Source organism: Gamsiella multidivaricata (assembly GCF_025024155.1).
Source record: "Gamsiella multidivaricata strain RSA 2152 chromosome Unknown BC939scaffold_34, whole genome shotgun sequence".
Classification (NCBI taxonomy): domain Eukaryota; kingdom Fungi; phylum Mortierellomycota; class Mortierellomycetes; order Mortierellales; family Mortierellaceae; genus Gamsiella; species Gamsiella multidivaricata.
This window is the reverse complement of record NW_026251742.1, coordinates 217,164-242,540: the sequence shown is the minus strand read 5'-3', so window position 1 is coordinate 242,540 and position 25,377 is coordinate 217,164. Positions and strand designations below refer to the sequence as shown.

Below are 25,377 nucleotides of genomic sequence, written 5' to 3'. Positions count from 1 at the left end.
AACCAATGCGCCTCGGACGCGTCCACTTTGTCGATTTCATCATAGCAATACATCTCGTGCCGCCCGCATTGCCATCTATGTCGTAAGTGCCAAGCGCCAGCATCACCTCCTCGGCTTCAGAAGTCGACTGCGGTCGATATTTCAGCAAGCACCTTGCTTCCTGCTGCCATCCTCTCACTGGCCATGGGGATGGTGTTTGTATAGGGTTATTATCGATCTTTTTCTTCTTTACGTAAAGTATGGAAAGCCCTTTCGGGATGCAAAGGCAGTACTTATAGGTGGTGGGAGTGTTGTTGTTCCTGGCGTACTTGTCGCTGGACCGCATGGTGTTTGACTCTGATCGACTGAACCTCGCTCTTACTGATGTGCGCTTGTCGATGGTCTTGATGCGGTTCTGCTGTCGTTGGTCCTGTCGCAGCCATGGCCGTCGCCCTTGGTGCCGTATTGCCGCCCTGTTGATACCCTTGTTATCGTCACCCCTGTTGCTGCCACCGCTGTCGCCATTGTTAATGCTCTTATTATTCATGTTGCTTTGGAGGTGTCTTTGTCTTTCTGTTATTCTGTTTTTCTAGTAAAAAAATGCAGCCGACAGGAGAAAGGTAAAAATGGCCTTGTCGCCAGAGACCCTTTAAGTCAGAGGCAATGGGGCCGCCACATGTGGTTCGTTGCCAAGTAGATCATTCCGACAGTAAAACCAAGGCAAGAAAGACAAGACAAGGCAAGACAACGACAACGACAATGACAACGACAACAGCGCAGAAGACTCGAGTAAGAGCCCGCGAACGAGCAATCTCGAGCAGAAAACAACGCTTTGCGGGCCATCAAAGTACCTGTGGCATATCCTAGGCGGCGGCTTGTGTTCATAGGGTCGCTGTGTAGGCGGAGCAGAGACAAGAAGGCATGAGCCTTTTACGTGTAACCTCGATTGAAATAAAGTTTAGGTCTCTTCTGTGTGGCAGACACAGTCCGCTGCTGTCAGACCAGCTTCTTTGTCCCCGCCGAACGATGCCCGCGCAGCATACCTGTGGCCAGGCCTACCTGGAAACAAGCAAAATCAAGAACAAACCTCCCTAAAAAAGGCCTTTCCGGATTCTCAGACAAGTCGGGCGAGGCAGAAACGAGAATAGACAGGGACTGCAATATGGCGATGTGGGATAATACGCCTCTAGTCGCGATTCGACTGCGCCCAAGCGACTCTACTTTTTTGCTTTGGACCTCTATCCAAAAGAAGCTTTCAACAGAATGGGGACAGGAAGTAAAGACGACCGATGAGATCGCTTTTTGGAGCAGATACGCGAGACGCCATTATCTGAGTCAACTACTAGGTTATAACCTTCTTTACCAGCATTCTGCGGACCATTGTGTCAAACTTATTCTACTTCACTTGCATGCTGGATGTGCCCTTCATACATCCCAACTTCAACCTCCTCCTGGTCCGCATAAAAATAAGGGTAGAAGGAACGCATTGACCAAAAGCACCTGTACCCAAATGAAAAAGAACCGTCCTTGTCAACACTCCTTCCACTTTGTTTGGAACCCTTTTCACCTCAAAAAGTCAATCCCTCATCCACGAGATCAAGCTCCACATCAGCTGCGTTACAAGACCATCCTGTCCCTACCCTTAGTTGTAGCGTCGACTATCACCGTCTCTGCGGCTCAACTGCCTTTCAACCTCTCGCTCTCATTTTCTCCTTCTTTATCTTCGCACCTGGCTGTCCGCGATGGGCTTGAGACTTTTAAGGATGGACACGGTGATGACTATATCGAACATCCATTCGGTGGCTATGCAGGAATACCAACAAGTCCTGATTAGAAGGGGGAGAACGCTTCTACAGTGCTCAATTAATCCCAAATGTATCTTCTCGCCTCTGCCTTCAAGGCCAAAGAATAGCACCAGTTTTGTTCTCGCGCTCTCTATATACCATGAAAGGAAGCAAAAAAAAAAAAAAAAAAAACACGACTTTCAATTACAACCATGCGTATGTTTATGCATGCTTTATGTCCGTATTTAGCTTTTATCCTCAAGCGAACTAGGGGGGAGACAAGAGTCCTCCATTTCCACCGTTAGTGCCCTGTCCAGGCCCCGACATCGATCCAAACTGCCTTCTAAACCTCGCGGATGGTCGATTATTAGCATAACCACTACTGCCACCGCCTGCAGGATAGGGTGACGATGGGGCCGAAGAGTAGTACCCACCGCCTGCGGAAGTTGACAGCAACATCGATCCTATCGAAGACCCGCTCACATTGATCGTCGTCGGTGCACCTCCGCCAGCTTCTATATCTAAGGCTCGATCGCTATACGCATAGAGCACAAATTTACCAGCCAGCCCTGATTCCAAGGTTGAAACTACTACCAGATAGCCATACTGGTTCGGCAACAGCGTAATGGGCTCTGTAGCAACACCTTGTGACACAGCCATATAGGGGCCAGATGAACACACCTCCCGACCAAGAACGCCTTCGTCCAGTCGCTCAAAAATAGTAACATTGATCTTCGGCATAGAATTCGTCATCTCAGGTGTCTGTAGTCGCACCCTGCGATTCGAGAACAAGGAAATAGTATTGAGTCAGTATGCTACCATGAACAGACCCTTTTTGTAAAAAAAGAGACGCGAGTTTCCGGTTACTTACATGAAGGTGGTCATTTCCGTGATGGGCACCAGGAAGTGCGGGTTCTTTGCGTAGCTCAGACTCTGGTGGTGATCCCAGCCCATCGCGTTCACGCCCTGTATCCACTCCCCCCTTAATATCTTTTTGAACATGCCCTAAAAAAAGAAACAATGAAAATAATCGAAGTGTTAGGTGCTTAATCTGACCTGAGTACTGATCCACAATGCCAATAAAATGGAATCTCATGGATATTGCGTTTGATTTACAGCTCCTTCGACAGGAATCGGTGTTAGCGATAGCTCGATATGCGACTGCATCGTCAGCTTGTATTTTCCGATTTGACCGGGTTCAAATGTTGAGACCACAATTGTATATTGACCGGCTAAGTGAAAGTGCGAGACATTGTCAGCATCTCATAATATACACCTTCAGCCCTTCAGCGCCAAAATACCCTGTTCATGTAGCTTACGTCTCAGGTCATTCGCTTCACAGTAGCAAAACCCATGTCGATATTCTCCAGACTGAGCAATAATATCCTTTGTCCACACGCTACCGAAACCCAGAAAAAAAAAAAAAAAAACCTGGTCAGTAATCCTGTCAACACATCCGCCCAACATTGGATACAGTCTCTTCGGATCGGACGCACCATGGTACACGCTTGCCCTGAGAGTTGACCAGCTGTACATGCGCCGCAAAGTCCTTCGGCGCCTCCAGCATGAAGAGTACAGACGTTGTCGTCTGAGGTGCAGGGAGTACTGGTACCACAAGCCGATATTGTGGATTGTTTAAAAATCCTGCATTATAACTGCTGCCTCCTGCAGATTCCTCTGTCCATCCATCCTCAATCTACTCGCAAACAACACAAAGGTATTCAAATGCTGTTAGCCATCCCATACAATCTTATTGAGTAGAAACTCTCTTTAAAGGATCGATGCTGCATACCTTCTTCTCGATGGCGTATTTACTGGGTATCTCTCGGAGTTCAAATTCGCAGATAGCATACGCCCTCAGCGTGAAGTGCAAATCCCTGGTCTTAATATGTTGCGACAACACAATCGTGTACTCATTCTGTCCTGGAGGAACCTCGAATCGGACCAAGATATGCGGGCTGTTCACATACATGCCCTTGATCATTGAATTGCCCTCATAATAAATTCTTGTGCCGCTACTTCTCGTCGATAATGACCCTGGAGCCATGGAACCAGATGTCGCCGCGGATATGGCGGAGAGTGGGGTCGTAGGACTGAACGGTAAAACCTGGTTCTGCGGCTGTTTCTGGACATCAAAGACATGAAGGGTGATAAAGTCCCTGTTCTCTTCAGTCTTGGTGATGTGCTTCGATAGCAACAGCCAGATCCCGCATGGTCGCGAGCCCTTGACATTAGTCGCAAGTGTGAATTGCGGGTTGTATCCAAGGTTAAAATTATCTCGTTTTGGTCCGTAGTTGCATGGCCATGGCCTATTTGGGCCGTATGCGGACGCACATGATGTTAGCATATCGAGCACTACGTCGTTGTCATCCGATCCTCTTTTTACAGTATACTTGCTTTACTTACGCGTGGATCACCGCACGATGATTCAACGTTTCGAGGTTCCAGTTGATGTGAATGGTATCAAACGTTGAGCAGACGGACTCGTAATCGATCCAAAAGATACCGTCGTCATTCTTGAGTGCTGCAAACTGATCAAAGTTCAGGTCCTTCTTTAGCTCATCTGTCCAATGATCTGCATCCAAATGACTGAAGGGACCCTTCCAGCGCTTATGACTCCAGGGATTCTTGACCTGCAGTAGTCGTAAACCCTGGACTTCTTTGAGATCCAGGACTGCATAGGCGTGTGTAGGTACAAGTCCCAGTCGATCAGCCTCTTCATCCGGCATGTGTCCTGTTGCAATGGTTACTAGTGCGACACCTAGTGGAGTTGTAAAAAAGGTGACAGTTAGACCCTAGTCTCAACAGAAGGCATGCGGTGTATGTTCAGATCAATATCCTAAATTACCATTGTGCTGGCCTGTCATCATTCGTTCCCATTGCTTTTCGCTATCAAAATTCGACTCTTTAATAAAAATATGTTCCGGAATCCATCCCGTTAACGCACTATCGATCAAGAAGACATAGTGATGATGTTAGTCTAGCCTGGCAATTCATGCTCTTGCAAACAAGATATCCATGTCTATCTGAGCGCTTACTATAAGTCGATGCCAGAATTTGATCCAGGAAAGTCGTAGCCTCCCATCAGCTTCATGTATGCCTTTTCGATAATGCTGGGCCAGAGCTCGTTCTTGTTTGTTGAAAATGTACACATCAGCGTGTCAGATTTCGAGACAGGCAGATAGTCGTCAACAACTATTAAGGCATACATGTGAGAGTAAGTGTCAATTGCAGCTATTCGTTCCATTGAAATATCTGAGAAGAGAGTTGCGACAGCTGCTTACCGACACGCCGAGCGATGCCGTTGAATATAAGCTTGACGAGGTATTTCCCATTGGGGTTGTAACAGGGCTCGCCAAACTTATTTTTAGGGTATATACATGCTCGAATTAGCTGGCAATGAGTAAAGGCATTGGGTTAGTAAACATCAGCTTTGTGATAAACTATACAAGCGTAAAACTAAGGCTGCAGAGCCGTGACTATACCTGCTTCTTCCATCGTCTCTCATAGCTCGCACTGACACACAAACTGGCGACGAATGAACAGTCTGTGACAATATCCTGGACGATGCTGGTGCTCGAAATCAAGCAGATCATCTTTGGATTCTCCATGATCTCCGAAACACGTTTCCAGGATCCAAACTTCGCGATCTGTTTGTTCGACAACGCGAGCATCCCATCTGGATCCGTAAAGGGACCCTTCTCTCGGAGCAGGTCCTTCACATCCTCATCGCTCCAAGGGTGATATTTCTTGTTGTTGATTACCATCGTCGTCCTGAGGACATGGAGTTCCTGTGGTGTTAGATTTGAAGGTCCTGAGATGACAGGGGTCGATCTTGATTTGACCTCTATTCATATTTTTTTTTGTAAAGATGGATGAGTCTTGGTTGGGTCTGTTATCTCATCAACATCATTCCGGCACGCATACAGCACGACGATAAGACCTTACTCAGCAATGGAATAGAGTTGACTGGAACACCCTTGAGATCCTCTGCCCTATTCATGACATTGCTCAGTCTTTGCTTCAGCGTCTCCTTAACGGACCCCTCGGGGGCACCTAAGAGTGCAGCATTACAATGTCTGGTGAGACATATTCTCTCGATCTGATAGCAATACATCACAAAGAAATGGAAAGAAAAACTGTCTGCCCATACTTTTCCATGCCTGCAAAAACAGATCCGCAGAGTCCGTGTAAAATTCGAGTGCGCCTTGTTCATGTTGCTTCTCGTGCTCCGCAACCGCTTGTTCAAGCGCAAACTACGTTTTATCAAACCAAGTCATGATAACAGAAGGTTGTCAATGGGGCCATCCATGTTGTCTTTACTGACCACTGAACAGAAACCTCAAGTGTGCCCAAAGTTACCTGAGCCTCCTGTGCGAGTCGCTCGTATTCTGGTAACTGCTTGATGTTTTTGGCCGGCGCTGTGCTGGCGCTCCTCGACTCCCAAATATCCTCCGCCCGTCTTGTGTACAGGCCGCACTTCCTGACCACAAGGTCGCGTTCGTCTCCTGCTGGCAACACTGTACGACACGATTATCAGCAACCTGGTTAATATCTACGGCACTAATTGGAATCGAGAAAAACTCAATTGCCGTCCTGAAATCGAAACGTACAGGTCAAAATTTTGGTGAGAAGCTATATACAGCATTTGAAGGTCATGTCAATTGTTGTTCTCCATCTCTGGGAATCCCTTTTGATGCATTTATGTGAAAGTCTCTCAAGTTACCTCGCAGACTTCGCAGTAGAGTAGCCGGGCTGTATGATGATCCCCATTGGCATCCTCTTGAACAGCCTGAAGGGCAAGCGGATATGCTTCCGCATAGAGATTCGACAGCGATGCCAATTCTTCTTTGGTTCCATTCTGAGGGCGGTTTCCCGAGGCAATGTCGATAGGAGACAGGTCTGGTTCGCAGCCTGGAGTTTCGGGTGTTCCTGAGAAGGGAAATGAGTCCATAGAACTTGATATTGCAGACGCCTTGCTTTGCGCTCCTTTGCGCTCAATCACCTAATTGTCCAGCAGCGTCCTTCGAACCCTTTGCTGAAAATGATCGCAGGTCGAGGTCGAGTCTTTCAGAGCGAAGTGGAAAACAAAAGGGGCTGTTGTATGCAGCGAGAAAGTTGAAACCTCTCCTTGTAACGCAGGGCTGTGCGCCTTCGTCGTAAATTGAGATGTATAATCCGCTTCGGTGAGATCAATGACCTTGCTCAGGGGTAGTTTAACCTGGCCTGGTGCCTGATTCGTGTTCTTTTGAAGATGGAGCGTAATGTCTGTTTTTCTCAGAAAGGAACGACAGCACCATGAACGAACAAGCATCATCTTTAGTACCACATGGTGGAAGGGCATAGAAAAATCGACAGTCCTACTCACGGGGGATTCATCCTAGTGTGTCGCGGTACGCGTCGAGATATGCAGCTGCATGCATATTTCCAATGAAAAGATTTACAATTCAGACTGTGATATGTGGCGGTTATAGAATAATGAGCTGGTTCCTGAAGCGATAAGCGCGAGTGGTTAGTAATCGCAATCGATAATTGATACGGCCCCTCTTCTGTCCCTGTGCTTAGTTGTCGATTGTGGTCAACGAGGACAGCTGAGATGTGAAGGAGTGTCTTGAGGGAGGCAACAGAGGCAACAACGAAGAGGATGCCGAGGACGCCGATGTACACTCTGGAAGCGAAGGTAACATAACCTCTCTGCTCATACCACCATAGGAAAGATACAATCCTTCGAGTTTCCTAGCATGTCGCTCCATGGTCTCCTGAACAACAGGCGTACGAGGTCTGCATCCTAATACCACTGGAATCATACTTGCGGCAGTATCATCCACGACAATTGTTGACTCTTTTTGTGCCGCTAGCGACATGAGGCCCAGTAAATATCGAACGTAATTGATCCTTACATCCACGTGCGGTTCTATTCCGTTCAGGAGGATCGCCTTCCAGTTCGATCTCGCCAAGGAGCTCCAGCACCGTAACGTTCGGAAAGATCTCGCCCATGGTGTCGATGATGCGTCGATCGAGTTTACCTCAGATTCCGCGAGTGAGCTGCAGCGTTCGAACGAACGCTTCCACCTCTTCATCTGTCCAAATAGGTTGGCGAAATACGAAGGACGCTGCATGTGACGGTGGGCCCAACAATATCCACTAATGACGAGGACGATGATAGAGCTGCTTATTACAAACCCAGTTGTCTAGGACCTATTTGATCCACCACCAGAACTTCTTTTGGTCAAAGGCCGAGTGAATGTAGATCCTCAAATGTGGAGACGGATAGAAGCTCAGTGGATCGAGATGTTGCCACAGGATAGGTCGTACAAATTCTACTCAGTTGGACTGGAGAAACGCGACCCTGCTCAAACCGTTGGTAATGGGTAATGCTGCGAAACGGGTTGCTGATTGTCGAGATAAAGTACAATGAGCATGGCGTAAGTCGGTCTTTAGCAACTCGGGGCAGGGAAGCTGATGACACGACCAATGTTTTGATAAGGACTGGATTGCAGCGGCGCTGTGCTCGACGGTCTGCTAGCTTACATCGGCGTTCCCGTAAAAGTGAGTGGAGCACTAACGAGCGTAATCTAGTTTTGACATCATGCCCAAAGGATGATACTTATCGGGACAACATTCATAAATTATCTAATTATCTAGATATCAAGAAGGCGATCTCATGCTTGCTATTCGGAAAATTTCAGGCAAGCTCGGGGTAAGCTAAAGATCGATGGCCGATGGCAAAGCAACTGGAGGGGCGAAAACACGTACGCTTGGGTTAGAGGCCTTAAAGATACCGAAACCAGATGGATATGTACAACTGAGCAAGGAGAACAAAAGTGACAGATGGTGACTGGCCACTTGAGTGGAGAATGTCGCAAGAATTAGAATAAATGTAAAATTAGTGGCAAAAGCAAGGTTTGTTATGAATCGCTAATATGGATGTATTCTGAGATGAAATAAAATGAACGGAGAAAACCGCATTGATGGATAGGACCGATGGCGTGGCACTTCTTTTGCCCTCCAGCCTCTTACTCCTCCCGCTTTGATTATGAGACTGTGACCCATGCCTCCTTTGGTGGCATAATGACACAGCTGTCCTCATCCAACAATCCTTGTCCGATAAGATACTGTCTCAAGTGATCAAATAGCTCCATCTGTTCCTGTCCCTTCAGCTTGATCGCATTCTGAAGAACAAAGCCGACAGTGACAGCCGAAGTCTTGATAAAGCTCTGGTAGTACATGTACGAGAACAAGCCCATCAAGAACTGACAGTCCATCCTGTCCGTGATGCCTCCATGACCAGGGATCGACTGTCCGAAGTCCTTGATCTTAAACGCACGCTTGAACCCGGACGCGAAGAATCCCCCAAAGGGTGCGATCAACGACGCAAAGCAAGCCATGACAATGGTGTGGAGCTGCAGGGGTGCAATCATCACATAGTGGTTGCGCATCCCCACATGGCGAACAAGCGCTACCATCCAGGGCTTGAGGTAGTACTTGACGGGGACAAAAACTGGGTTGGGTTCACATGTCAAGCCACTGAACGCAGTCGCACGCAAGTCCTTGACAGGGCAGATCATGTACGGATATCTCAGGAACAACGTCGCGAACTAGGAAAAGACAGAGAAAAACAACAATAATACTCGTTAGCATGTAGTATAGACACCGCAGCTGATATCTGACCCATCCATGGAAATAGCCTCCTCGTTCACATACCATGATACCAAAGACAATGGTCATGACCCATCCGCCAACGAATCCCTCGACAGTCTTCTTGGGCGACAGCTTGATCAGGGGCGTCTTGCCCCAGAAGAATCCAAAGATGTATGCAAAGATGTCGTTCGTGATGACCAGGGACACGGGCAAAAAGAACCAAATCAGTCCCTCAAAGATGTTGTTGATAATGAAGTGACTCTGGCAGACGACCAACAACAGCGTCATGTGGGTCCATGCGAACTGCGAGAACTGGAAGCGGTAGTGACCCTTCTTCAAGTTGGCAACAAAGAATACGAAGCCTATTTCAGACGGTTGAGAGACGTTAGTCCATATACACATCCAAATGCGTCTCGCAAATGTCCGTTAAAATTGCAAGGCTCCTTACCGATGACGTAGAGGGTGAACGAGATGAAGCGATGGTGTGTCGCAAACGGCAACAGGAACGCGTCGACAAACACCACATGCTGGAAGTAGTGAATCAAACTCTCGCCATAAAAGAAGTAGTTGGTGCTGAACAGAAAGTACCTATTGGAACAAATGTAAACATGAGATGACATTGAGGTCAATATTTAAATGAGGCTATGCACTGAACATTGCGCTAGATAGGATTTTCCAGAGACGTACCAGTTCATTGCCCGGAACCATGGCAGCTTCTTCTCTCGGCTTGGGACAGCGGCGAGATAAATGACCTCCTTGTAGACGAGTGCCTGAACCATGACCACCAGCAGAATTACAAATAATGGACCGGCAGCGACACAGGCAAAAAAACCCCCGATCATGATCAACGTCCAAAGCGTGCGGACCGACCAGTTAGCCCACTTAGTCTGCGCAGACTGATCTGCCAACAATACGACCGCCTAATAAGAACGATAAAAAATCATTAAGTGCTCTGATGTTGTCTTTGTTTCCGTGCTGTATGTTTTTGAATGGGCTAAGCACTGTCTTCAGCCCCCGTTGCAAGTGGACTCTCTTTGCTCTTGCCTTAGACTTTTTCCCAATCGCCCTGTATTCGCGCTCATATCTCGAACGATAACCTGCCAGCGTGTCGCCCTTGTCATCATCATTATGACAGCGCACCTTAAAAAAATCCTGAGATGCACAGACTATGTGACGACATTGCTCCTGTTTAATCATCGCTCTGATGCTTTGCAGATGTATGCCATAAGCCTGTGCGAAGTCAACACATGGCCTTTTTTGCATTCTAGGTCGCTTCTGATACCTCTGCGAGAAGTGATGGACAGATGATAGCTTCATTGGTACGCACCGGCCTTTCCTGCATCCTTTCCTGATAGCATTGTGTCCATAAATCTGACCTTGAGCCGGTCTGCTATGGGCTGGTCGGTTGCTGTATGAGCGCTGAACTGATGTATGCAAGATTGGCAAAAGCGACGGCTGTGTCCGTTCCTGGAGGAGGTCAAACTGTCCAAAAAGTTCACCCCATTTCAACTAATTCTCATTCTGCATTCTCCATTCTCCATTCTCCATTCTCCATGCAGTGACCCTTCTTTTCCCCCCCCCCCCCCCCCCCCCCTAGTGAGCAACACTTGACTTCCAATGCACAAGTACTGAAAGTTGCTGCTTACCTCTTTCGATGCCAGGGCTGGTCCGGATCCAGCACTATGGTGATGGTGATGTCCGTGACCGTTTGACACCCCTTTTTCCGCGGTTGTCGCAGTAGCGGTAGCAGTATCTGAGGATATTCCAGCCCCCCCTGGACTTGTAGGCGTGGCTGTATGCTGGCCGTTGCTGTTGCTGTTGCTGTTGCTCGAGGGCGGTGACGACCGCTTGGGCGACTTTGACTTTGTCATTGTTGCGTGAAAAGGTGGACTGTGAAGACGGGACAAATATTATGAGGGAAAGGAATGAGTAAAGAAATAACGAGACGGGTAAAAAGTGGAGAAGCTTAGGAATAGACGAAGTAGTTGCGAGGAAACGCGGCTTCAAGGTATAAAAAAAAAAGGAGGAAAGGAAGTATGGAAGGAGAATCTTAGGATTGCGGTGCCTGTTGTCAAAATAATAGTACATACACGTGACACCCTTTCTTTATGTCTGTGTCTTCTCTCGTTCAACCGTGTCGTAAAACTCGACCACTTTGGGGTGCACCATCACCTTGCGCGGATCGAAGTTCAGCACTTGCAGTCCATCCAGCGTCGTCGCCCGAGAGATTGCCACATAGGCCTGACCCTTCTCAAACACCCTACCCAGATCCACCCGCACCTTCGGAAGCGTCTGCCCCTGACTCTTGTGGATACTGAGTGCCCATGCCAGGCAAAGTGGGATCTGGACTCGTCCTCCTAAGAATTCGCCGTCAGGCATCTCCAGCGTCCACTCCTCTCTGCCCACAACCATCTCACGCGTGCCACCCCACTCGCTCACGAATCGGACCTTCGGTAGCAACTCCCCTGGCCTGTTGAGCGATGGTAGTGCTTCGCCCTTCGGTCCTACACGGAAATTGTGAGCCGGCTCGTTCACGAACGCGATGACTGTTCCGATACTGCCGTTGACAAGGCCTCCAGATCCTCCACTTTGATTCCTGAGAAGCATCACCTGAGCGTTGACCTTGATCTCGAGTTTTGTCGGTGCGATGCAATGCTGTTCCATTTTGTCTTTTAGCTTTCCTCTGTCCTGAGCATCGAAAAACAACGACATCCCAGTGAGTTTGCGCAGCATGGTCGAGTTTGCGTCATCAACCTGCTTCCGGAGAGGAAACCTATGTCACATACACATGGGTAATAAGACTGGTTAGCACTTGACCATTGGCAATAAAGTGGCGGCACAATACGCTGCACTTACAGCTCTGTGGGTTTGATGCCATCGTCATCTCGGATAGCACGACTCAGGCTCTTAAAAGTGTTGATCGTGGCACTGGACATCCTGCCGATCCGCATCTGATTCAGCATGTCGGCAAATGCTATTATTGCGCGTAGTGAAAAACATCAACTTGCACGTTTAGGAGGGGAAGAAAGAAACGGTCCATTAAGGTCCTGAATAGACAAGTCGGTCAATGCTCACAAGTATCTTTCTGTCGAAAGATCCGCTGCAGCTGAATAGTCGCATGGATCGATTTCGTCCAGGACTCTGCTTCGAAACAGAACTTGGCCTTGCCTGTCTTGTCGACCGGTGGAAGCTGGAAAAAATCGCCGCACAGCACCACCTGAATACCTCCCCAAGGTTTGATGTCGTCCCGAATGTATCTTGCCAGATTCTCCAGCTTGTCCAGCAACACCGCGTCAATCATCGACACTTCGTCGACAATCAGCACCGCAGTCTGTTTCCACCGGCGAACAGTCTGCCGATTATTCCTGACCTTGGCTACGAGTTTTGGAAAATCATCTTGACCAAGTCCGACGCCCGCGAACGAATGAAGTGTGCATCCTCCAATGTTGCAAGCTGCAATTCCTGTCGATGCCGTCACCGCAACCTTGCCTGCTGCCATCGAATCCCAATCCTCTGAATATTCCCATCGACTGTGCTTGGCCTTCAGTCGAACAATCAATTCTCGTAGCAGAACGGACTTCCCTGTTCCGGCCGATCCCGTGAAGAAGACGTTTTTTCTGTGGTTGACCACTTGATCGAGTACAAAGAGCTGATCATCCGACAACACAAATCCATCTTTGGTCTTGTTTGACGTGCTCTTCGTGCTACTCGTAGCGCTGCTTGTATTACTGTCTTCAATGCTGGTCCCACTGCTGCGAATCCAACTGTCGTCGAAGAGGAGCCTCAAAGGCACTGATGAATCGGTTGCTCCATCCTGCCGCGACCCTGAGCCTGCATCTTGCAACTCCTGTGTCGATTGTGATGTTAAGGAAGTTGGGGAAAGGGGGGCTGTATCATAAAATGAAGGGACGATGATTTGCGCACGACTGATAGTTGACTTTGGTTTGCTATCAACAGCAGGGCCTGAAGGCCGAACGACAATTGCATCAACTACATTGCTTTCTGCCTTTTCCCGTTCGTACCTCTCCCTTTGAATCATCTGGTATGCCCTGAGCTGGTCCTGTAAAGTACCTGCAGTGCTGACCGAGCTTCTCCGGGACGCGAATGACTCAGTTCCAAAGCTCTGACTGACTTTGCTAATTTCTGATACTTTCGAAGAGAGTGAGTCTAAAGGTATTTCTAGGTCGCCCCCTAGATCGCCCTCTAGATCATCGTCAGTTGATAGAATCTCGGTCGATATCACGATCGGCTCGTGGGCCGTCGCACCAGTTGTGGTTACAGTCGAATCGGCGCCCATACTCGCACGGCTTATGGCTGGCTCTTGAAGTTCCTGGTGTTGAGGTTCGTTGCCGTCCGAATCGCTGTCCAGCTCTACAGGACAATACCGTGATCCAGCTTCAAGTGCAATAACACTCGGAACATATGTAACCTTTGTCCTAGCCTTTGCTCTGCTATCCTCGACATCGCTACCTGCGCCATCTATTTCGAGGTCAGCTTTGCGTTTTCCAAGTACATTTTTCACGCTTGGCTCGTCCTCGAAATACTCAAAGTCGTCAAAGTCGTCAAAATCGTCAAAATCGTCAAAATCGTCAATTTGAGAATCGCGTCCTCCTTTGTCGTCGAGGCCGTCCTCATCATTATCGAGATCGATAACCACGATTTCGTTCTTGATTGCCGAAGATGACGGATATGCTGGCTTGATGGTTGGGGAGGGTAATGATCTCTCTGGTGTTCCCAGTGTCTCTGGTGCAGGGCCATCCCGACTTGCAATCATATGCTTGTCCGGAAATGGAGATACTTCCTTGACATTGCGCTCGTGAGACTCCTCGCCCACTGTCAAGTGCGAGAGATGAAAGAAAAATTAGATACGAGCCTTTTGTAGCGCCTCCGTCTCATAGCACGTTTTCTTAGCACCATACACGAATCTGAGATAGCGTGCGCTTTCAAGAGGAATGGCTGAAATCCACGGGAGAACTCTTGCGACCTTGCTACCTCTGTCACTGCAACTGAAGGAGCATTCTCTCTGCTATACCCCTGCTCCTGATCTGTAGAGTCGCATTTCAATGCTGCGTTTGAATCGGCCACCGAGCCTTGTGAAGACGCCACCTCCTGCGGAGTAGCCGCGACCGATGATTCTGAATCTTCTAGACGAACGATCGTTGGCGCACCATCGCCTTTGTCTTTGCTTAGGAGGGCCATGTATCGCCGCAAGGGTGATGAGGCCTGGACACGAAAGAGTGTACGTGGTGAGGATGGTCGTTCGCGCTGGTGGTGAGTATAATCGAGTGAGTTGCTGTATTCCGGATGCGTCTTTTCCAGAGGCATGGAGTTGTCGAATCGATCCTTGCTTTGCCCAATGAGGATGAAGTAAGACGGAAAGAGCAAAAATGAAAGAAAGGCGTTTGAATCGTTGCCACCAAACGTCGCGTGTCAAGTCGGTAAACAAAAGCACCGCAACGCGTATTTATTGGCATAGTACATCCTCTTTTAGAATCGAAGTCTCCTCATTTTTACTGCTCCTGGAAGTCAACGAGCTGCTCGTTCCTTGCTGTCGTATCCTTCTCCACCCTGAAGCCGCCGCCAACCTCGCAGTCCTTGAGTGTCGACTTTTCACACACTTTACTACTCGAGCAGATAATGCAGCCTTCGATCTTGACGTTATCCTCAATGATCGCATGGTCCATGATAATCGAGTTGACAATCTTGACATTTTTTCCGATCGTGATATGGGATCCAATGGTCGACTTCTTGACCGACGATCGATCGCCAATCTTGGTGTCATCTCCTATCAGCGAATCCGCACCAACCTGGGTTTGCACCTGGTTCGTTGCTCCTGGATTCCTGACCTTGTCTGTAACCTTTGTGTACTACAAGATCATAGACATGTATTAGCGTCGTCGCAGAGTTTAGTGTTCATGAAGTTCCAGCTACGGATCAACACGATGAGGAAACACTTACGTGGCGATTGACCTCAAAATAGTTGGGGATGGTGTTGGCGCGTCCACAGTAGATCTCCTTGGGCAGGACAAAGGCCTTGCAGGTGACTGGGCTCTTCCATTCTCCATCCTCGACATCATCACTTTCTGGGGGCTGAGTCGTGGAAAGGCCCAAGGCCAACTTTTGAGTGCTTGGATTAGCTGCCATAGCTGCCTCGACAGCTATGCAAAAAAAGAAATTAAACAGAATCAGTCGATCATTAGGTACTTCTTCCTGTCCCGTTTAATATTTCCGGGTTTCCCACCTTTGGTAACGCCTTCCCGATCAGCAAGGGTACGCTGGTGCTGAGACTTGACTAACAATGGTAAAACATGCTCCTTGATACTAGCCATGGTTCTCTTGGCGGACACCTCCGAGATCAGATCAATGACCCAGCGCTTGAAGACGTACAGGTGCGCATCCTGCAAGAGTCGGCTAATGTTTGTCACAGGATGCTTGTCCAGGAGCGAGATTCTTAATGAAAACTCATCCGAATCCATATCGTCCGAGTTGTTCAGGTAGACAAGTTGCGAGTTGCTGGCATCAATCCCAACATACTGTGTCACCTCTGGTATGCATCCCACCGAAGATAGTGCAAAAGACAGTGCAAGGCAATGCAGATCCAGTATATAGTACGTATGATATGTTGCAATGTTGAATGTTGAGCGATATGCATGTATCAAGTGGTTGAGTTGTTGTAAATGAAGCAAAATATTGAAATGAGTATAAATGAGTCATAAACTACAGCTTTGCACTGCTTGGTATTGCCAGCTATGTCCATACCCTTGACCTTGCTTGATCCAGAGGGTCCACCTTCGCTCTTGTTAGGCTCAAAGAAAAGGGCTGTCACTGACGGATCTTCTGAGCGGTGCATATCCAGGAACTGGTGGGGTATAAGCGCCGTCAACAAATCGCAGCTAATGACAATGAAATCCGTCTGTTGGATATACCCATTGCAGTAATTAAATAATATCAGGCGTAAGAATTCAATCGCAACTAAAAGAACTGCGGCGATCCAAGTCCTTTAGCTGTCCAGGCATGCTGTACCTTGATCTTATCCTTAATCAGGGTTAATGCGTCCGCAGTTCCAGTATTGTCATCGACTACCTCCAGGGTGATGTGCAATTGCCCCTCATAGACTCTGTCAAGATAATGTCCCAGGTTCTTTGATCCCGAAGTCAAACTGACCACAATAACATCTATAGCGAGAGATAACATGAGCCCTGGCGTATCTTCGAAGGGTAACAATAGTATAAAGGACGACGACGCATACAACGATACGGCAACAGTTCCTCACCTGAAACTCCCGAGTCTTCCAGCCAAGCAAGCTGATATGAGATCATGGGCTGATTGACAACTGGAAGGAGGGCCTTGGGCATGTTGTTTTCTTCTGTCAAAGGGTATAACCTAGTCGCGTTTCGTGCTTTCGCCGTCAGTAGAACTCAAACGCCTACATGAACTTCGCCATCATACCGCACTTGCGAGTCGGTCGTTTTTCCACGTCTGCATACCCATTTCCATAGCCTGCCATAACGATGGCTTGAAACTCGGGCACGCGCTTCCTGTAGAGCATAGCGAAATATCTTGAGGTTTGTGAAGTGAAGTAGAAGGAGCCATGTATCTGTGAGCGCCCTTGTATAGACAATTGTTTACTGCGTGACTGTCTATTTTCATTGCTGGTATAGCCAATCACAACACCGTCTGGTGCCAGGCAGGGTGCCTTGAACGCAACCGCGACAAATAGGGACCCTAAATGACGGACATCCACTGAATGTGCACATATGTTCCTACCAATTATTTATTTTCTAGGTAATTCTTGAATTTTAGTTTGGAAAGCGGAAGACTTGGTCCTTCGTGTAGCCCATAGCTCCCAAAATACCACGAATAGGCTCCTGCCCACTCGTACCCCTAGTGCCTGCCACATGCTTCACCATACTCTCTGGTCCGCAGACCAATACAATCGAATTTTTGGCACCTTTCTCTGTATCGTCCTTCATTTCACCTGTTAACAATGCTCCCTCTGCGATTGATTTTGGTGGCGGCAACAGTCCCTTCAGCATGTCCTCGTTCACATATCCAACGTGTCCTTTCCACTCTTGCTCAGAGGAAGATCCTACTGGGGTTTTGTCGATAGTGTAGACAACGCGAAGCTGGTTCTGAGAAGCCTCTGCCATTTGATCTAATTCATCCTTAAAATAGAGCTCTTCTGACGACTGTGCTGCAAACAAGAGGGAGATTTTGATTTTCTTGTCCGGATTAGCTAGCACAGACTGAATGATAGGTATCATGGCAGTAATACCAGTTCCTCCAGCAATCTACAGATATAGTTATATACCGTTGAACAGGTTAGGGGCTGTAACATTCTCCTGACCAAAACATGATATGGCTTCCTGTCAATATCGTGCTTACCATGCCAATTTCGTCCCACTTTTCGAGATCAGGTCGACTCGCTGGCCAGACAAGTATTGGTCCCCGCATCTCTATCTTTTGTCCTGGTCTTGCAGAGTGCATGAACCTTGACACCTGGCCCTCGCCATACCGTTTAATCAGCAACTGTAACGTATTCTGCTCTGTTTCAGTTGAATGCACAGGCGTGTATGCACGCATAGCCTGGATCAGGTCATCCTTGACATAAACTGCAGAACTGAGAGGAATGACGCATGGCTTAGGCAGCTCGAACTCAAACAAAGAGGTGCTTTCCGAGATCTTGGTGATGTTTTTCAATAGTATCGGAGTCCAATTTTCCGTTGTAAGACCCTCCGGAGCGCTGATGGAACTAAAGATGCTGCCCTGGCGATCCTTGTTCCATTGATACATGTACGCTCCGACGCCGATAGATGATGCGGTAAGGAAAGTAATCACATTAGAGGTAGATGAAGAACGTGGTGCCCGAGCACTCGTTTGTCCAGTCCGAGATCTGTTGAAGGTCGTTTTCCCAGGAGGCTGCGAATAGAAACGAAGCGGTGTGCTCGGTCCATGGCGACTAGAAGTGATGGAGGGGGCTGATTTTGACGCAACATTTCTCGCGCTGCTGTAGGATGTAAAAAGTAGCCCTGGTCGAAACATGATTCGGATTGCGAATGGGTTGGGAAGAAGGACGGAAGAGGTGATTACTCGATTGTTTACAGCCAACCAAAGCACAGATTTGGGACTGTCAATATTTGAGATTTGGTGGCAAAAGACAAGAATGCACGCGTGCACGGGGCGCGTTCCTGAAACCATCCGATTCATCTAATATCAAGCAGCTGAATAGCCTTTCGATCATTGAGGTCACAGCGAAGAGAAACGATAGCATGCGTAATGCTCTACCCGAGACAAAGATGCCTGTGCGTCAAGGCAATTAACAGCGCTGACTTGTTTTATTTGTGTGATAATGCACGTAACTTGGGCTCTCGTCCAGACAGGCCGTGCGTTGAAACCCCATTTCGAGCATTCAAATCTGTATGCTGTCTCGCGCGATACACGCCTCTGCATATAAACATTAGTCAATAAATACGAAGAGATCTTGTCGAAGCCATGCTACCGGACGTTGTAAGAGAGTGAATCAAACGATAATGATATGGAAATGAATCATACGATTCCAAACAACCGTAGAAGGCTTCGGACCTCATTTCACTTGCGACGGCTAAGCGCTTTTCCGAAAGCTGTCTTAATAGCCTGTGCGGCCTTCTCGACCTCCTTTTTGGTATGTGTCGCACAGATGGAGATGCGGATTGAGGGTCGAGGCAAATGTAACTCCTGATGTTCCACATACTTGGCCCTTGTAATCAATATGCTGTCTTTGATCGCCACCTGTTTAACATTAAATATCGATGCATGTTAGTTGGAGATTGTGGAAATAGAACACAGCATCCCTTTGAATCTCGTTCTTTAAGCGCATGATCAGCTGATGGCATACCTCGTCCACAATTTCTTGGAGAAGCAGCTTTTCGTCGTCTCTGGTCGACACACCAGTGGCAGCCAGAGCCGCCTGTGGAAAACGCAAATGTAAGATGGGCGATCCCGCAGCCGAACTCAGTTCGATCCACTGTGGCGCACCCAGCATGATGTTTCTAAAGGTTGCTGAGTTATCCTGCAACTCCTTCAATAGCTTGACACCTTGCGGGGTGCCCAAAATCTTGATCGCCTCCGATGCGCAGACTGTGAGCATTGCAGGGATCGAGGCAGAAAAGACAAAAGCCTGGCCAGAGAGACGTTGATGATCGATAACCTCCTTGGGACCAGCACAGAATCCTCCTGCGGCCGCAAGGGTATTAGCCATTGACCCCACAATCATGTCAACGTTCTTTGGCGAAATGTCGAAAACCTCTGTCAAACCACGTCCTGTCTTGCCTAGCACACCAAATGAGCTGGATTCATCCAGGATCACACGGTATTTGTATTTGTGTTTTAGCTCCATGATCTTGTCTAGCGGTGCGATATCGCCATAGTTTTGGAACAGTCCTTCTGTGACAATAAATCGACGGGTCAATGGCCGCTTTTTGTGCTAAAGTTTCGAAAGCGAAAAAGCGTGCTATGTCAATAACTGCCAGGTGCGAATTAAATATCGCTAGGATTGTAGGGCAAGGCCATCGGAATTAACTCTTACTGTAAGTGTCTCGAAGTGAATCGACTCCAATACACGCTCCAGATCTGCCATGTCGTTGTGTTTGAACCATTTGATTACTGATCGTGAAATTTGGGTACCCTTCAAAATAGCAAAATTACAGCCATCATCTCTATCCAAAGTATCCACGGACAATCAAAGCTGATAAGTAATTGATGACTGATAGAGCATGTTCCAAAGCGAAAGGAGTTGCACAACATCCAAATGACAGCGAACGTGCGACATACGCTACAATGATATCGCCGCGCTTTGAAAAGGCAGCAATGACTGAAGAAATTGTTGAGAATCCCTGAGCGTAAATAATGGACGACTCTGTTCCCAAAAACCGCGCGATATCTTTTTCCAAGTCAATATGAACATCTAAATGTCCAGCGGCGGCAGTAAGACCAAAGAAAAGCGCGAATGTTAGTGAACTGTTAAATCTAATTCTGATAATTGCATCTATATGAGTAACCAGACCTAGAGACATGATCCTGCAGACCGTGGCCCTTACCAAGGGTTCCATAGAATCCAGGAGGTCCACAGGATCCGACCCCATACTTGTGCAGAGTTTCGATAGCTTTCTCCTAAAAAAAAAAAAAATCAACACACTTGTTAGTATGTTTCAAAAGATGTACTCCAAAACAAATAAATCGTAACTACACGTACCTTGATGTCTTCATTTGTGGTGTATCCTAAGTAATTTGCACTGGCGAGGTTCAGCAGATTCTTTCCAGACGACAGCACCTTTGGTTTCGGACCCTGGGCTCTGTTGTAAAGAAAGAAAAAAAAAAAGCGTGACAAATGAAAGAGGACTGGGTTAATCAGCATGATCTGCGGTTGCTGCGGTGAGATTACAGGTGTCCAATTTGCATGGAAGGAAAAAGTTGATACCCGACAATGACTTGAGTCTTTTCCAGCTCCATGCGTTGAATATCAGACAATGTCTGAACCAATGGTTCGGGCTGCCATTCCGTAATGAGCTCATCAATTTCCTACGTGACAGGATAGAGGGCAATACGATAAACATGCCGCATTGGATACATGAGGATATTGCTCCGGATGGATGGGATAACATGCAACAAAGAAAGGCAGGGTGTCAAAAAGCACCTTTTCTGTGAGCTGAACGTCGTTCTGATCAATGCGATATTTTTTCGAAAGCATGTACTTAATGGCATAGATAGCCAGACCGAGCTCAAGCACGACTCTGAAGGGATCGTTCTGGTATGAGTCCTTGATATAGTTGATGGCGATTCCGGACCCAGGCACGGCCTGGAGGCCGCGTGCTACCGTTGCGAAGGTCGAGTTGATGGCGAAAAGCACTGGGTTATCCATGGTGAACTGATCTGATCGCTGTCTTGGTGCTACCCTGTAATGCGATCAAGAAGGAATGAGGAGCGCGAGATGACAGAAGAGAGATGAAAGGGAGCGAGGTAATCAGATGATGGGCAACACAAGGTCAAGTCCCCCCCCGCGACGTGCAGGACTGCGTTCAGCCCGATCGTGGTCCGGTGCCGCTAGCCAAGGCGACGTATCATGTGACAATGACAACAGCACTGCGGTGCGAGCAAGGACTATACACGGGAGTTCAGTATCCAGCCTTAGTTCACGAGTACGACATATGTGCACAGCTGGGCTGCATGGACTATGAATAGAAGACGTATTTGGCGTAATTAGTATTAGAACATGGATCTCCAATCACTTCGTTTTCCATGTAGAACACTGATGTTTGCACTACACAGCTTTGGAAGAATAAGCCCATGACTTCTCGAATAGTTTTGTATCTACGTCCTGTACATATGCATTCAGGAACTGGGGTTCCTCGTTAAAACGGAATTCATGTCATGACATAGCAAGTATCCAGGTTTGCTTGAACGTTATTTACGGCCTCCAGAAACGTATGACAGTCTGAAAGAGCCCTCGCCGCTCACAATTTTTTTGCGCAGCTGAACACAAGGAAAGATCGCCATAGCATTTCACGCGTCTTTATTTGCTTGTTCTCCTATCGTGGCGATGGCAAGCTATTCGGCGGTCTGGTCTGCCTTTTGTGTCAGTAGTTTGGTGATGGAATAAGCTTGGTGGTTCAATTGCACTGTTATGACGAACGTAAGGAGAGAAAGCGGACTAAATTATGATCATCGCGGACCAATAGACTATGAAAAGATGAACTTTGCTGGACTCCGATTTCCCGCAGAAGAAAGGAGGGTCCAGAGCTGTGTCCACTGATGATCGGCGTATTTTATCACCTTGAGGAAAGATAAATAGCACGATGACGACGTTTTCTGAGGAGGCGGTCAATGAATTACAAAACGTGGAAAAACTTTACCAGGAGCCTTACTGCACATTATTATCTGGAGTATCAAGAGCTCATTTTCAAAGAGCAGGCTCGACTTGTGTTATGTTAGATTATTTTTGATTTTATATTTTATTATGTGCATTGGAGGCAGAGCACACGAATCTGCCGCCGGTTCTTAATGTAACATGGTAAACAGCAAATGAATATACAAGGATGAAAACTAGACTATAAGGTACAAGGAAAAGATGACAAGCAAACGACATGAACTACATAGTATATCCAAGATGCAAGGAAGAAAAAAACAATACCAAATGCAAATACAACTTATGCGAATTATGCAATGATGCTGGACTCGAGGATGGACTGCTGTTGTGCCGTCAAGGGCAAGGTCGAGCCGTGGGGGAAGTTGGCATTGTGGAAAGTCTCGGCCTGGATGCTGGCTGTACTGCTGTACGAGGCAGTGTATTTGCTGATGATTTTCTTGAGAGCATAGGACAGGACCTTCCAGGGGAAGACCTTGACATCTTTCTCAATGTTTCTTGGCTTGGGGTTGGGGAAGGACATGATCAGCTTGAAGAACTCGGCGCTCTCGGGCTTGCATTTTGAGACAGTGATGGGGCGGAATCCCTCAAGGTTGCGGCGGATGCGATTTTTCTCCTCGACTGTGAAGCGGACGGCGATCAAGGACTCGAGCAAATAGATGCAGTCAACCGAGGTCAAGAAGCAGTCGTTACGCTCGGCCCAGTAGATGCAGGAAACAACGATACTGTTGGGCTGACGTTCAGCAGGCGAAACAGGGGCGAAGCTGCAGTGAATGTCATTGCCGTCCTGACGTCTCCAAAACTGGACCAGGCGACGGTGGGCCTCCCATTCCTCTCCGCTCCAGTTGATAGCCATATCGTCCATGTTTCCGGTGAACTTGAGGTTGGCCTTGTTCATCATGTTGGAATAAGGGCTGTAGTTACCAATAGGAAGGCTGGGGGGCTGAGACATGTACGAAGCTGTCATGGCCTGAGTGGGATTGCTCTGGATGGCCGAGGTTATGGCATAGGTCGTAGCAGTGAGGTCGGCCTGCGAGTACGAAGGCATGTGGGGTGCAACCATTTGGCCTAATTGGCAAGTGTAAAAATGATGATGTTAAGCATTTGATGATTCTTGTATGTCATCGGGAGTTCATGGCGTAAAGTTGAAAGGCAAGAGAATACATACTGGCGTTGTAATATCCAGTTCGGGCGTAGGAAGCAGGAGTCATGGCAGGGCGTGCAGCGTAGGGAGAGGTCGTCTGCTGAGCCTGCGCGTAGAGGCTGGCATTGTCATATGCGGCAACAGATGCGCTGATGGCAGTGGAGTAGCTGTCCTCTATTAAAGGAGTTCGAATTATATAAATTAGTACCAAACACAGAGAACCAAGCCAAGGAAATTAGATTTTCCTGCGAATGCCAAGAACACTTACGACGAGGGATGGTGCTGAGAGGAGCAGGCGTGGCGGCGACCAAAGACGAGGCCTGGGAGATATCGAGATCCGTGATGATATGCTGCTTCTTGTTGGAGATGGGGCCCTGGCTAGTGTACATCACCTTGTCGATGCTGGCACGCTTGGTACCGTTGTTGGACTGGGCATCTGTTCGTTATTAAAGAAAGGCTTGGATGTCAGTCAATGTTGTGGATGAAGGGGGGAAAGAAAGCCAAGAAAGTTGTGGTGCGCACGTACCATCGTAGTAAGCAAAGTCGCCAAAGGGCCAGCTCTCGAGAACCATGTCGTTTTCCATCTGAAGAACATAGAGTGGGACCTTGCTCGAGAACCACTTGGTAATGGCAAAGTTGGGGACGGCGCAGCTGAGAGTCACATAGCCATTGGCAGCGTATTGTTTTGTATCAACAACCAAGGTGCCGAAGCCGACGCGGAGCTGTCTGTCTGCACTGGCTTGGAGAGTGACCGTGAAGTTCTGGCCTTCAGATCCAAACTGTGGGTTGTACTCGAGGATGCGAGGTGCTTGCATTTGGAGAGACTGAGCCTTGAAGTTGGCGATGTGCTGTTGCTGAATCTGGGGTTGTGGTACTGGCATAGGTGCGAACTTTCTTGGTTCAAAGTCTGTGGAAGGAAGCAAGAAAGAGGAGGTGTCAATGGCAGTTGCTCAGAAAAAGAGGGCTGGATGACAAAGACCATCGATCAGAAGGTGGCGATGGTGGCTGAGGATCGTGAAACACGAAACCGGGCGTAGCAAAATGTGCTCCTTTGAGTTGACAGTGGAGGAAAAGGGAGACGATGAAGATCCTTTGCTTTGCTTACTTTGGATTGCGGACATGTCCATTGCTGTGAAAATTTATCGGTAGTGTGAAATGGAAGTGGTGAAGGTGGATTTCCTAAGATGCAAAGAAGAAGTCAACGGTCAGCACCAGAGGCCCCATATCCAGTGTGCAGCACAGCACAGCACAGCAATCAAGATAAAGTGTGATGTGGATCTGGTTGCCAGGGGATACCGTCCACGTTGAAAAGAAGACTTGGCTTACCGATTGCGAAACCAGAGGAGAGAAGTGGTGGAGGTGCAAGCGAAGAGTGAGGGCGAAGGAGATATGTCTCGTGTCGGAGAGTATGAAGGATGGTGCTGAAGAAGAGTGAAATACTTTGTCTTTGTTCTTTGAAGGTGAAGAAGAGGATGAGAAACGAGAAGAAAGTAAGAGGTGCGTCCAGGATCCAGGTGTATATATACGGTTTGAGAAACGGAGGATTGCTACACTTGCCCTGCTTATTCGCTGTCTCTCACAGGTAACAATACCGAGTCAATAGGAGGATTTTAATCCAGCGATGGGCGGGCATTATAAGAAAAATAAATAAACGATATGTATCTTATCGCGCAACTGAATTGAACTGAATAACATAAACTACGCAAGTACTCTATGGCCTATAGTTAGTTCAATCGTATTGTATCCAAGAGCCATTCAATTGAAGAGCTAAACAGTCAATTCACTTGAATATGGTCAACTACAGAGGCCGTTCCCTATATGCACAATATTTACTTGAACATGCAAATGCGCTGTCCCAAATAGTTGTTCCGATGGGTAATTGATAAAAAAAAAATGAGCTTGGGCAAGGGCAGGCAGCAGGCCATCACCTG

At 47.8% G+C, this 25,377-nt stretch overlaps 8 protein-coding genes across 8 annotated transcripts; 1 reads left to right on the top strand and 7 right to left on the bottom strand.

Moving 5' to 3' along the window:
• The first annotated feature begins 804 nt into the window (after positions 1 to 804).
• BC939DRAFT_452219 (uncharacterized protein) lies at positions 805 to 1,156 on the top strand. Its single transcript, XM_051555779.1, has one exon. The coding sequence runs from the start codon at positions 901 to 903 to the stop codon at positions 1,072 to 1,074; it is 174 nt and encodes a 57-aa protein (XP_051412026.1). The 5' UTR covers positions 805 to 900; the 3' UTR covers positions 1,075 to 1,156.
• An 874-nt stretch (positions 1,157 to 2,030) lies between these two features.
• BC939DRAFT_503395 (uncharacterized protein) lies at positions 2,031 to 6,717 on the bottom strand (the record flags this gene model as incomplete). Its single annotated transcript, XM_051560400.1, has 16 exons — positions 2,031 to 2,538; positions 2,635 to 2,768; positions 2,880 to 2,995; positions 3,083 to 3,162; positions 3,260 to 3,459; positions 3,556 to 4,072; positions 4,170 to 4,524; positions 4,612 to 4,709; positions 4,802 to 4,958; positions 5,048 to 5,156; positions 5,249 to 5,610; positions 5,712 to 5,819; positions 5,917 to 6,019; positions 6,126 to 6,283; positions 6,377 to 6,398; positions 6,490 to 6,717. 16 exons carry the CDS (start codon positions 6,715 to 6,717, stop codon positions 2,031 to 2,033), a joined length of 3,255 nt encoding a protein of 1,084 aa, XP_051412025.1.
• Positions 6,718 to 6,970: 253 nt separating this feature from the next.
• BC939DRAFT_167441 (uncharacterized protein) lies at positions 6,971 to 8,009 on the bottom strand. The gene is made up of 2 exons (XM_051550335.1): positions 7,132 to 8,009; positions 6,971 to 7,031 (listed from the first exon to the last, which is right to left on the bottom strand). The coding sequence occupies exon 1, from the start codon at positions 7,880 to 7,882 to the stop codon at positions 7,325 to 7,327; it is 558 nt and encodes a 185-aa protein (XP_051412024.1). The 5' UTR covers positions 7,883 to 8,009; the 3' UTR covers positions 6,971 to 7,031; positions 7,132 to 7,324.
• A 788-nt stretch (positions 8,010 to 8,797) lies between these two features.
• Positions 8,798 to 11,275, bottom strand: BC939DRAFT_503393 (cytidylyltransferase family-domain-containing protein; the record flags this gene model as incomplete). The annotated part of the gene is made up of 5 exons (XM_051560399.1): positions 8,798 to 9,361; positions 9,468 to 9,766; positions 9,853 to 9,992; positions 10,110 to 10,324; positions 11,051 to 11,275. 5 exons carry the CDS (start codon positions 11,273 to 11,275, stop codon positions 8,798 to 8,800), a joined length of 1,443 nt encoding a protein of 480 aa, XP_051412023.1.
• Positions 11,276 to 14,801: 3,526 nt separating this feature from the next.
• BC939DRAFT_452207 (translation initiation factor eIF-2B subunit gamma) lies at positions 14,802 to 16,984 on the bottom strand. The gene is made up of 7 exons (XM_051555778.1): positions 16,892 to 16,984; positions 16,678 to 16,787; positions 16,428 to 16,579; positions 16,164 to 16,317; positions 15,646 to 15,948; positions 15,363 to 15,562; positions 14,802 to 15,271 (listed from the first exon to the last, which is right to left on the bottom strand). Exons 1-7 carry the CDS (start codon positions 16,951 to 16,953, stop codon positions 14,915 to 14,917), a joined length of 1,338 nt encoding a protein of 445 aa, XP_051412022.1. The 5' UTR covers positions 16,954 to 16,984; the 3' UTR covers positions 14,802 to 14,914.
• A 219-nt stretch (positions 16,985 to 17,203) lies between these two features.
• On the bottom strand, positions 17,204 to 18,446 carry BC939DRAFT_477356 (uncharacterized protein; the record flags this gene model as incomplete). The annotated part of the gene is made up of 2 exons (XM_051558666.1): positions 17,204 to 17,695; positions 17,790 to 18,446. 2 exons carry the CDS (start codon positions 18,444 to 18,446, stop codon positions 17,204 to 17,206), a joined length of 1,149 nt encoding a protein of 382 aa, XP_051412021.1.
• Positions 18,447 to 18,688: 242 nt separating this feature from the next.
• On the bottom strand, positions 18,689 to 21,404 carry BC939DRAFT_452203 (pyridoxal phosphate-dependent transferase). The gene is made up of 8 exons (XM_051555777.1): positions 21,076 to 21,404; positions 20,860 to 20,960; positions 20,635 to 20,734; positions 20,480 to 20,552; positions 20,214 to 20,346; positions 19,969 to 20,098; positions 19,279 to 19,866; positions 18,689 to 19,172 (listed from the first exon to the last, which is right to left on the bottom strand). Exons 1-8 carry the CDS (start codon positions 21,298 to 21,300, stop codon positions 18,993 to 18,995), a joined length of 1,530 nt encoding a protein of 509 aa, XP_051412020.1. The 5' UTR covers positions 21,301 to 21,404; the 3' UTR covers positions 18,689 to 18,992.
• Positions 21,405 to 22,283: 879 nt separating this feature from the next.
• Positions 22,284 to 23,628, bottom strand: BC939DRAFT_167216 (uncharacterized protein). The gene has a single exon (XM_051550333.1). It carries the CDS (start codon positions 23,363 to 23,365, stop codon positions 22,595 to 22,597), a length of 771 nt encoding a protein of 256 aa, XP_051412019.1. The 5' UTR covers positions 23,366 to 23,628; the 3' UTR covers positions 22,284 to 22,594.
• Between the last annotated feature and the right edge of the window lie 1,749 nt (positions 23,629 to 25,377).

Bases quoted from the DNA above. Each gene is read 5' to 3' on its own strand.
- BC939DRAFT_452207 (XM_051555778.1), bottom strand. From the start codon at position 16,953: ATGCTCTACAGGAAGCGCGTGCCCGAGTTTCAAGCCATCGTTATGGCA. The intron at 15,949-16,163 runs GTATGGACATAG...GATGCATACCAG, and splicing joins TGGATCAAGCAAGGTCAAGG to AGGTGACACAGTATGTTGGG. The intron at 15,272-15,362 runs GTAAGTGTTTCC...ATGATCTTGTAG, and splicing joins ATTTTGAGGTCAATCGCCAC to TACACAAAGGTTACAGACAA.
- BC939DRAFT_452203 (XM_051555777.1), bottom strand. From the start codon at position 21,300: ATGGATAACCCAGTGCTTTTCGCCATCAACTCGACCTTCGCAACGGTA. The intron at 20,735-20,859 runs GTATCAACTTTT...TCTTTACAACAG, and splicing joins AAGACTCAAGTCATTGTCGG to AGCCCAGGGTCCGAAACCAA. The intron at 20,553-20,634 runs GTACGTGTAGTT...TTTTTTTTTTAG, and splicing joins CCACAAATGAAGACATCAAG to GAGAAAGCTATCGAAACTCT.
- BC939DRAFT_167441 (XM_051550335.1), bottom strand. From the start codon at position 7,882: ATGCAGCGTCCTTCGTATTTCGCCAACCTATTTGGACAGATGAAGAGG.
- BC939DRAFT_452219 (XM_051555779.1), top strand. From the start codon at position 901: ATGAGCCTTTTACGTGTAACCTCGATTGAAATAAAGTTTAGGTCTCTT.
- BC939DRAFT_167216 (XM_051550333.1), bottom strand. From the start codon at position 23,365: ATGGTTGCACCCCACATGCCTTCGTACTCGCAGGCCGACCTCACTGCT.